At 44.5% G+C, this 11,841-nt stretch overlaps 1 protein-coding gene across 5 annotated transcripts in view; it reads left to right on the top strand.

Moving 5' to 3' along the window:
• The first annotated feature begins 290 nt into the window (after window positions 1-290).
• gk5 (glycerol kinase 5) overlaps window positions 291-11,841 on the top strand; it is a 91,578-nt gene continuing 80,027 nt past the window's right edge. For 3 of the 5 annotated variants that reach the window (XM_068042575.1, XM_068042579.1, XM_068042576.1), the window contains exons 1-2: window positions 291-309; window positions 684-903. In XM_068042575.1, the coding sequence (XP_067898676.1) occupies window positions 775-903 (129 nt within the window). In that variant the 5' untranslated portion in view covers window positions 291-309; window positions 684-774. The other 2 variants (XM_068042577.1, XM_068042578.1) reach the window with 2 other exon arrangements.

Genomic DNA, 11,841 nt, shown 5'->3' with positions numbered 1-11,841 from the left:
ATATACCATGCTGCGTTACACTGCATTCCACAGAATGACTTGCATTTATATAGCGCCTTTCATTACCTCAGGCTGTGTCCCAAAGTGCTGTACAGCCAATGAAGTATTTTTGAAGAGCTGTTCTTGTTGTGATGCAGGAATTCCTCAGTGCTCAGAGGCATTCAGCATATGCCATTGCCGCAGAGTCAACAACAGCACGCCCAGAGTGTAGGAGGGCGTGTGTTTAAAAGAATATGTATGTGAGTAATCAGGACACCTCCCCTTTAAGATGGGCTGATGTATGACGCGGTGCGTCACAGGAGGGGCGAGGTGAGGTTAATGACCGGGAGAAACGTTGGGCGATTTAGGCTGCACAGCTTGTTTAAGCAGTCGTGGCTCAAATGGGTGCTGTATTGCATACCGTGATTGTGGAAATGGCAGGTTAAAGATTCTCATCATGCCTATTAATTATCAAGGAGCCTTACAATCTGTTTGCTCGGGCAAGGTCCTGGGAGGAGGAGCAAGTAGAATGCGAGTGTTTGATTTGGATACATTTGCAACTTGCTGGGATACAAAGTAACTGTTGTGGAAGTTGGACCTGCTGTTACTTCCTGGTATTGGGAGCGCTTGTTTTCCAAACCCTGCCCCTGAATTTTTTTGTTCCCTCTCTGCTCATTTCTCCTCTCGGCTTCCCTTGTTTTTAGGCGGCAGTTCCATGACTTCCCCGTCGCCCCGTGTCCTGGGTCTGTGACTCCTCCTCCTGTGGCCGGGAAGTGTACCCAGCACCTGCCAGTTATGGGTTCTGTCAAAAATGGTGTTCGACGAAGTGGCACGTACATTCTGGCCGTGGATGTTGGCTCCACGTCCATCAGGTGCCACGTGTATAACCCCGCTGCCAAGATCAAAGGTTTCAGCAGTAGGCCGGTAAGATTCAGAGGGAACACCCGATAATGTGCGTGGACTAAATCTGGCGTCTAACTAATAGTAACCCAAGGTCATAGGCTCTGGGAAATGCTTGTGAATGAGCGCTCACTGTTTTGTGTGATCAGAGTCTGTGTAAGTTTGTAGGGGTGTGTGTGCATTAGGGCAGGAAAAGTAGGGTCACAAACCTGAAACGCTAACTCTGTTTCGACACCGATGCTGCCAGACCTGCTGAGTATTTACGGCACTTTCTGTTCTCATTTCAAGAAGGGTACAGATTCTTGGAGTAGGTTTTTAGAATGGAATTGGCTTGATGTGATTAAGTCTGAGTGCCTTGATTACTGGTACTGGTCACTAAATATATATAATTCTCTTTCTATCACTTGAAATTCTGACATGTACTGGCTATGACATTTTGGGACTCTCTGTAGTTGTAATTGGGACCAACTTTTTAAAAAAAATAACCAAAATAAATTAATTCAAATTGTATTACATGAAACTTCTGGGATTTTGACCAATATTTTGCCTATCATATTTTGTGAGCCTGCCATTTGGGGGTTGGTGGGGAGGCTGAGTATCCAGTGGCTTTGGCCATCAGCAATGCTGAAGTACCTGTGTGATCTATTGGTGGGATACCTGCAGCTGTCTAGTAAACAGCATACTTGCCTGTCAAAATGCAGTCTGAAATTTGATAATGTAACAGCAAGGGAATTGGTATATCAAATATAATGCAATTATTGATGAGCTAGGATTGGCTTTTTTACAAAAATATACTTTATTCATAAAACTTGTAAAAGTGCATTACATAACAGTCCAAACTGGACATTACATAAAGTGCAAAACAGTTCAATTACTTGCAATACAGTGTGTGGCACTCTGCAGTGCCTCACTACACTTATAAGTTATATTTACAATATACATTTTCATGTCATCATACAGCCTGAGAGGTTTTTACACTGGTTTTAGTCCCTCGGTGTACTATGGCGAGAGGACCTTCGACTGTGGCCTTCAGCGGCTCCCCAAAGCTTTAGTGGGTCCTTCCAGAATGTAGTCCTGGATCTTGGCATGTGCCAGTCTGCAACAGTGTCGTGGACAGCTCCTGGCACCAGAAGACCAAGTTTCGGGCAGATCAAAGAGCATCTTTCACCAAGTTCATGGTCCTCCAGCAGCAGCTGATGTTTGTCTCAGTATGTGTTGGATTTTCATTCATGTAGGCAGTAGTTAGGAAGGATGTGAAGGGGGCTGCAGAAAAGATTCATGAGAATGGTTCCAGGGATATGGAACTTCAGTTATGAAGGCAGATCGGAGAAGTTGGGACTCTTTTTTCCTTACAGAAGAGAAGGCTGAGAGGAGATTTGATAGAGGTGTTCAAAATCATGAGGGGTCTGGACAGAGTAGATCGAGAGAAACTGTTCCCAGTTGTGAAAGGATCGAGAAGGAGGGGGCACAGATTTAAAGTAAAAGGAGTAATGGGGGCATGAAAAACTTTTTCAGTGTGTGGTGAAAGTCTGGAATATGCTATATGAGAGTGTGGTGGAGGCAGGTTCAATTGAAGCATTTAAAAGGGAATTAGACTGTAGTATGAAAAGGAAGAATGTGCATGGTTATGGAGAGAAGGTGGGGGAGTGGAATTAGGAGAAAAGCTCATTAGGAGAGCCAGTGCAGACATGACGGGCTGAATGGCCTTCTGCGCTGTAACAATTCTGAGATTGAGAGACGATCTAATTGAGACATACAAGATTCTGATAGGTTGGAAGCTGAGAGATTATTCCCACTGGTCAGGGATAAGGGGCCAGTCATTCAGGACTGAGATGAGAAATTACTTCACTCGTAGGGTTGTGAATCTTTGGAATCCTCTACCCCAGAGGGTTGTGGATGCTCGATCATTGAATATATTTAAGGCTGGCATAGACAGAGTTTTGTTCTCGCAGGGAATCAAGGGACTTTGGGAGTGAGCAGGAAAGTGAAATTGAAGCCCAAGATCAGCCATGATCGTATTGAATGACAGAGCTGGTCCGGTGGGCCATATAGTCTACTCCTGAACCTATTTCTTGTGTTTTTGTGATTCTAGTTTGAATAGTGGTATGTGCAGTTGGAAGTGTAATGTTTCCTGGCTATGTGTCAGCAATTGCAGTAAAGTCCAACTGATAACTGTGTAAATGTGATGATGGGCAGCACTTTGAAGTACTTGAAGGACCAAAGGTGACAATTATGATAAGCATGGCAGACATTTGGCTGAGTTGACTGTCATTTACTGTACCATGAATTGCTGCACCAAACGTTTGTGTGCATAAATTGAAATTGATCTGAATTGATTTTTTGAATAAACACTGGAAATACACCAGCTTCTGTAAAAAGAAAAAAGAACACTTGCAATTCCATTGTGCTTTTTAGTGGTTCAGTTGATCGCGCACTTGCTTCTGACTCAGATGGTCATGTTCGAGTCCCACTTCAGAGACTTGATCCAAGCTGGCACTTCAGTGCAGTATGAGTGTTGCACTGCTGGAAATTCCGTCTTTTGGATGAGACATTAAACTGAAGCCCTATCTGCTCCCTCAGGCCGATGTAGATGATCCCATGGCACTATTCTGAAGAAGTGTAGGGGAGTTCTCCCACATGTCCTGGCCAATATTTACTCCTCAACTGACATCGAAAAAACCTGATGAATAGTTCATTTATTTCATTGCTGTTTGTTGACTCCTATTGTGCACAAATTGGCTGCCAGGTTTCCTAGTCTAACAGTGACTACATTTTAAAGCGACTCACTGACTGTAAAATGTTTTGGGACACCGGAGGTCATGAAAGACACCAAATAAATGCAAGTTTCTTTAATGAGTTCATATTCCAAAGCGCTTCAGAGCATTGAAGTACTTTTTGAAGAGTGTCGTTTGTATTTTCTCAATTAGAGTATGCATTCTCACTCTTTAAGGACACATCCACTCACCCAATTTGAGAGCTTGGGCACAAGTTTCAAATTACGAAGTGGCTTCAAGGATGCTGCTGTGTTTAACCTGCTAAAACCATTACATTTACCGGTACAGACTATCAGTAAGCTTCCTGCTGCTTGTCCAGCTGGGACCTTACTACCCATTGGGATATTTCCTTAGAAGGTTATCTGGAGCAGAATGGCAGGAATCCTGGCCCCAGTGATCTGCCTCCTCCAGGTTTCATGTTGGCTGGTTAGATATTAATAGTGCTGTGGGTTGCTGCAGTTTTCCCTGGTTCATCATCAATTTGTCCACAGAGGGTTGAATTGACTTTTACACTCCTGTAGTCAGACATGTTATCGTGGAGCTGCCTTGACGATCAAGAAATGCAATGAAGAGTATTAGCATATTCTGAGATGTTCAGTTTCCCTACCTGGCATTTAAGTTTTCAGCTTTGAAACAAAAAATGATTTCAAATATAATGTAGGATGAGACAATGCTACTCAAAGGAATAGAGGGATACAAGTCAGGAGAAAAAGGGACCCAGAGACTGAGAGCATAGGCATAATTGAATCCAGAGATGGAAAAAGCATGGGTTTCAGCAGCATAAGAGACAAAGTAGGTACGAACAATGCCCTGCATTTGGCAGGAGTATTGACAGTAGAAAAGATGTAGGTTTCGAAGCTCTGAGTTTGTCACAGTCTGTTTCATCCTCAGCGGATGGTCAAGGAGGGGGATGTATTCAGTGGCAAAGGAGCAGAGTTTATGGCAAAGCCCAAAACAACAGCTTTGGTTTCCTTGATAAGTTGGAAGAAGTTTTGGCTTGATGGTGTATTGGACAGGCAGTTTGATGGCTCTAGAAAGGTAGGCTGCGAGTGATCAGCATACATTTAGAAGCTGACCCCATGCTTGTTGTAATGTCATCAAAAGGAAACAGGCAAATGAGGGAGGGGGCCATGAATGGATTTGTTAGATGCTGGTCTTAGGAGGGAAGGGGTGTGTTGGGTGGAGGGGAGCTTGAAGGGAAGGCATTAGTGGAGATGCACTCCTTACTTTTGGAGTGGAACCATGTAAGGACAGTGGCATAGCCTGCTATATCAGAGGCTGCAGAGGACAAGCAAAGATAACCCACTACAGCTACAGTCAGCAAGGACATCTTTTGTGAATGCGGGACTGGGGAGAGGTCAGAAGTCGGGGTGGGTGAACAGGAAGCTGGAGTAATGGTAGTAACAGCTGCCTTGGCCTGGATCTTGGTGGAGGTTGGAAATCTGACTGGAGGGATTTGAACAGGAAGTTCCAAGACACAACTAGGAGATGATAAGTTTGAGAACATTTGGGCCGAATGGCCTGTTTCTGTGCTGTAGAGTTTACATAACCTTAGTGAGGAAAGGCAGGTTGGAGAGTTGGGGTGGGAATCAAGGATGCACAAGCTGGGTGTTCTGGAGGAAATGGTCAAAAAGAAAGTGTGATGGGAAATGAGGAAGAACACAGAATGACTGAATCAGAGCTGAAGTGAATGCGGGACTGGGGAGAGGTCAGAAGTCGGGGTGGATGAACAGGAAGCTGGAGTAATGGTATTAACAGCTGCCTTGGCCTGGATCTTGGTGAAGGAACTCTCAGGTCTTTGCATTAGGTGTTGGTAGGACAAAAGGTTTTGACCAGGCAGCTTGCTGTGGAGAAAGGTTTGTGTCTTCCAGGATAATGTAGATTTCCTCAACTAAGATGAGGAAAATTAGTTCTGTAATTATTTTTGTCGACTAATTTAAAATCAATTCAATTTTATTAAGACTAAAATTTGAACAAGAAAGAAAAACTTGCCTTTTTACACTGCCTTATAATGTCGCTGAAAGTCACAAAGCATTTCGGATAGTGAATCACGTTTTGTTTTCCTTTCCCTCTTGCTGTTTCTGTGCTGAATGTGATCAGCTGTGATCAAGTATTATGATGGAATAAAGTGCATGATAGAAAAGACAAAGGAACTTCTGTTTTTTTCTCCTCTGTTTGTATCAGTAGTTTACTCCTTGTTTTTGTCTAGTAAGGGAGTACTGAACCCTCTTTGACCTTATTACATCATTCACAACTTCTAGCTTTGGTTGTAAAGCACTTAGTGATATTGTGAGATTGTGAAGGTTTTTTTTAAATTCTTTCATGGGATGTGGGCTTTGCTGGCTATTCTAGCATTTATTGCTTGTCCCTAACTGCCCTTGAGAAGGTGCTGGTGAGCCACCACGTTGAACGGCTGCAATCCATGTGGTGTAGGTGCACACGGTGCTATTAGGAAGGGAGTTCCAGGATTTTGGAATAGTGATATATTTCCAAGTCAGGATGGTGTGTGGCTTGGAGGGGAATTTGCAGGTGATGGTGCATCTGCTGCCTTTGTCCTTCTAGGTGGTTGACATTGTGGGTTTGGAAGGTGCTGTCTAAGGAGCCTTGGTGAGTTGCTGCAGTGCATCTTGTAGGTGGTACACACTGCTGCCACTGTGCATTGGTGGTGAAGGGTGTGCATGTTGAAGGTGGTGGATGGGATGCCAATCAAGCGGGCTGCTTTGCCTGGATGGTGTTAAACTTCTCGAATATTGTTGGAACTGTATTCATCCAGGCAAGTGGAGAGTATTCCATCACACTCCTGATATGTGCCTTGTAGATGGTGGGCAGGCTTTGGGGAGTCAGGAGGTGAGTTACTCGCTGCAGAATTCCCAGCCTCTAACCTCCTCTTGTCACAATATTTGTGGCTGGTCCAGTTCAGTTTCTATTCAATTTTACCACCCCCCAACCCCGTCTCCCTGGATATTGATAGTGGGGGTTCAGTGATCGATATGCCATTGAACATAGAGGAGAGATAATTAGATCCCGTCTTGTTGGAGATGGTCATTGCCTGGTACTTGTGTGGTGCGCATGTGACTTGACAACATTCAGGCTTGGCCTGATAACTGGCCAGGTCTTGTTGCCTATGGACATGGGCTGCTTCAGTGTCTGAGGAATCACAAATGGTGCTGAACATTGTGCAATCATCAGTGAACGTCCCCACTTCTGACCTTATGATGGTGGGAAGGTCATTGATGAAGCAGCTGAAGATGGTTGGGTCTAGGACACTACTCTGATGAACTGAGCATCAGTGAGCAGGTTATTGCTGAGTAAATGCCGCTTGATAGCACTGTTGATGACCATCACTTTACTGATTGACAGTAGTCTGATAGGGCAGTAATTGGCCGGGTTGGATTTGTCCTGCTTTTTGTGAACAGGACATACCTGGTCAATCTTTCACATTGTTGGCTAGATACCAATGTTGTAGCTGCACTGCAACAGCTTGGCTAGGGGAGTGGCCAGTTCTGGAGCACAAGTCTTTGGTACTATTGCTGGAATATTGTCAGGGCCCATAGCCTTTGCAGTATCCAGTGCCTGCAGCCGTTTCTTGATGTCACGTGGAATGAATCGGATTGGCTGAAGACATCTGTGATGCGGGGGACCTGAGGAGGAGGCCGAGATGGATCATCCATTCAGCACTTCTGGCTGAGGATGGTTGCAAATGCTTCAGCCTTGTCTTGTGCACTGATGTGCTGGGTTCCCTTATCATTGAGGATGGGGATATTTGTGGGGCCTCCTCCTCCTGTTAGTTGTTCACTTGTCCACCAGTATTCATGACTGGATGTGGTAGGACTGCAGAGCTTGGATCTGATCAGTTGGTTTTGGGATCACTTAGCTCTGTTTATCACATGCTGCTTCCGCTGTTTGGCATGCAGATAGTCCTATGTTGTAGCTTCACCAGGTTGACACCCCTTTTTTTTTTTTTTGGTATGCCTGGTGCTGCTCCTGGCATGCCTTCCAACACTGTTTATTGAACCAACTTAATGGTAATGGTAGAGTGGGGGATATGCTGGGCCATGAGGTTACAGATTGTGGTTGAATATATTTCTGCTGCTGATGGCCCACAGCGCCTCATGGATGCCCAGTTTTGAGCTGCTGGATTTGTTCAAGATCTGTCCCATTTAGCACAGTGGTAGTGCCACACAACACGATGAAGGGTATCCTCAATGTGAAGATGGAACTTGGTCTCCACAAGTATTGGTCACTCCTACCAATACGGTTATGGACAGATGCATCTGTGACAGATTGGTGAGGATGAGGTCAAGTAGGTTTTTCCCTCTTGTTGGCTCCCTCGCCACCTGCCAGTCTAGCAGCTTTGTCCTTTAGGACTTGGCCAATAGTGCTGCTACTGAGCCACTCTTGGTGATGGACATTGAAGTCCCCCACTCAGAGTATATTCTGTACCCTTGCCATCCTCAGTGCTTCCTCTGAGTGGTGATCAACATGGAGGAGTACTGACTCATCAGCTGAGTTTAGTTTAGTTTAGAGATACAGCACTGAAACAGGCCCTTCGGCCCACCGAGTCTGTGCCGACCATCAACCACCCATTTATACTAATCCTACACTAATTCCATATTCCTACCACATCCCCACCTGTCACTATATTTCCCTACCACCTACCTACACTAGGGGCAATTTTACAATGGGCAGTAGGTGGTAATCAGGAGATTTCCTTGTCCATGTTTGATCTGATGCCATGAGACTTCATGGGGTCTAGCGTCAATATTGAGGACTCCCAGGGCAACTTCCTCCCAACTGGTGTGCCACCACCTTCTCAAGGGCAATTAGGGATGGCAGTAAATGGTTACCTTGCCAGCAATGCCCATTTCCTGTGAATGAATAATTAAAAAAAAAAGTCCTTGCTGAACTAATTTCCAGAACATGTAGATACAGCTAGGCCATATAGGCATCATTGTCTGGAACAAAACTAGATTGCAACACTATTGAGTGTACACTATAAGGTTAATGCATTGGCTCACAGCAGGCTTCAAGGAGATGTCTGCTTGAAGTCTGAAGTACCTCTGAAGAAAAAAGATCAAGGCTTTATCCATGTCCATAAATGTGATCTTTCTCAATATTAAAAGACTGTTTGGAGCAGCAATGTTGGAGGCTGCCATGTTCCTTCACACTCCCCTGTGTAAATCACGTACTTGGGACTCCATTGGAAATGGTGTGCTGCAGTCTGGTGTATCTGTTGCAGGATTTTGAGTTGCTCCTATTTCGAACAGAAATTCTTGTTTTTTAAAAAGCAATTATATATTTGTCCTCACTTTCCACCCACCAGCCTCCACATCCAAAGGATCATCGTCTACCATTTCTGCCATGTCCAGCGTGATGCCATTCCCAAATGCATCTTCCCCTCCCCTGTCAGCATTCCGAAAGGATCGTTCCCTCCGCGACATCCTGGTCCACTCCTCCATTACTCCCAACACCTCGTCCCCTTCCCATGCAATCGCCGGAGGTGTAATACCCGCCCATTTGCCTCCTCTCTCCTCACTATCCAAGGCCCCAAACACTCCTTTCAGGTGAAGCAGCGATTTACATGTACTACTTTCAATTTAGTATACTGTATTCGTTGCTCACAATGTGGTCTCCTCTACATTGGGGAGACCAAACGCAGATTGGGTGACTGCTTTGCAGAACACCTTTGCTCAGTCCGTAAGTATGACTCTATGAGCTTCCTGTCGCTTGCCATTTCAACACACCCCCCTGCTCTCATGCCCACATCTCTAACCTGGGATTGCTGTAGCGTTCCAGTGAACATCAACGCAAGCTCGACGAACAGCATCTCATTTACTGATTAGGTAGGCTACAGCCTACCGGACTGAACTTTGAGTTCAATCATTTCAGAGCATGACTGACCCCTTTTTTTTTCTCTCTTTCCCCCCCCCCCCCCCCCACCCACCTTTTTTATTTTTAGTTTTTTTTCTTATTTTAGTGTTTCATTATTTTTTTTACCATGTGCCTGCCCACTTTTTTTCATGTTTGTTCTTTTGGCCAGGGCTGTTCATTATTTCATCATTTAGCACCCTCTCTGCATTAACACTGTCTTTCACCACACCATTAATGCACCCTTTGCCTTTGCTCCACGACCTTCTGGTCAGTTATTCCGTGACCCTCTGTCCTATCAACACCTTCCCATTTGTTCTCTTTTGGCCCACCCCCGTTTTATTTACTTGAAACCTATTAGATTTCTAACCTTTGCCAGTTGTGATGAAAGGTCACTGACCTGAAACGTTAGCTCTGCTTCTCTCTCCACAGATGCTGCCAGACCTGCTGAGTATGTCCAGCATTTTTTGTTTTTATTTCAGATTTCCTGCATCTGCAGTATTTTGCTTTTATAACCGTATATTTATGTTTGAAGATCTCAGCCTAAACACTCTTAACTAGTTTACAGGACATCAACACCTCAAATGTTAATAAAGAACTCTCATATGTATAGCATATTTTAAATCTTCAGGATATCCCTAAGCATTTCATAGCCAGTGAATTAGATTTAAAATGTTAGTCACTATTGTTAGAATTGGTGAATGCCAATGCTTCACAAACAACAAATAAGATTCTTGAGTTTCTCTATTTTGGTGGAATTGATTGCGGAATGACTGTTGGCCAGGACGCCAGGCGAGTGAGCTCCCCAATTTGTTTTAGAATTAGAACATTACAGTGCAGTACAGGCCCTTCGGCCCTCGATGTTGCGCCGACCTGTGAAACCATCTGACCTACACTATTCCATTTTCATCCATATGTCTATCCAATGACCACTTAAATGCCCTTAAAGTTGGCGAGTCTACTACTGCTGCAGGCAGGGCGTTCCACGCCCCTACTACTCTCTGAGTAAAGAAACTACCTCTGACATCTGTCCTATATCTATCACCACTCAACTTAAAGCTATGTCCCCTCGTGTTTGCCATCACCATCCGAGGAAAAAGACTCTCACTATCCACCCTATCTAACCCTCTGATTATCTTGTATGTCTCTATTAAGTCACCTCTCCTCCTCCTTCTCTCCAACGAAAACAACCTCAAGTCCCTCAGCCTTTCCTCGTAAGACCTTCCCTCCAGACCAGGCAACATCCTAGTAAATCTCCTCTGCACCTTTTCCAAAGCTTCCACATCCTTCCTATAATGCGGTGACCAGAACTGCACGCAATACTCCAGGTGCGGTCTCTCCAGAGTTTTGTACAGCTGCAGCATGACCTCGTGGCTCCGAAACTCGATCCCCCTACTAATAAAAGCTAACACACCATATGCCTTCTTAACAGCCCTATTAACCTGGTTAGCAACCTTCAGGGATTTATGTACCTGGACACCAAGATCTCTCTGTTCATCGACACTACCAAGAATCTTCCCATTAGCCCAGTACTCTGCATTCCTGTTACTCCTTCCAAAGTGAATCACCTCACACTTTTCCGCATTAAACTCCATTTGCCATCTCTCAGCCCAGCTCTGCAGCCTATCTATGTCCCGCTGTACCCTACAACATCCTTCGGCACTATCCACAACTCCACCGACCTTCGTGTCATCCGCAAATTTACTAACCCACCCTTCTACATCCTCTTCCAGGTCATTTATAAAAATGACAAACAGCAGTGGCCCCAAAACAGATCCTTGCGGTACACCGCTAGTAACTAAACTCCAGGATGAACATTTGCCATCAACCACCACCCTCTGTCTTCTTTCAGCTAGCCAATTTCTGATCCAAAGCTTGTTCTTTCAATATTGTCATTGGATCTTTTACGTCCACCTAAACAGGCAGCCTCATTTTAACAAAAGGCAAGTTCCAACAATGCAGCACACTCTTGGTACTGCACTAAAGTTTCAGCTTTGATGTGTACAAGTCCTGGAGTGAGTCTTGAATCTATGACCTCCATTACAAGAGTGCTATCATGGAGCTAAACTGACGTGGTATTGTGTAAAGTTTCAATGCCTTTTGGCCCCTTGAACAACTAAGTTTATTATATTGCTTAATTTGGCATTAGTTGGTGATGAAGAGTTAATATTGTCATTCAGCCCACTCCCTTCCAAAGCCACACCTTGCCTTAAAGGAAGTAATGAGCTTACTGTTTTGTTGCAGTCCAGATACCAGTTTGGAGAGGTGGGAAAGAGAAAAATTTAGTTAAATTAGGGAATTAAACAATAAAAAGTCTTGA

The sequence above is a fragment of the Heterodontus francisci genome, chromosome 11 (genome assembly GCF_036365525.1).
Source record: "Heterodontus francisci isolate sHetFra1 chromosome 11, sHetFra1.hap1, whole genome shotgun sequence".
Lineage (NCBI taxonomy): Eukaryota > Metazoa > Chordata > Chondrichthyes > Heterodontiformes > Heterodontidae > Heterodontus > Heterodontus francisci.
Note: the sequence above shows the minus strand (reverse complement) of the source record. Positions and strands in the feature narration are given on the sequence as shown.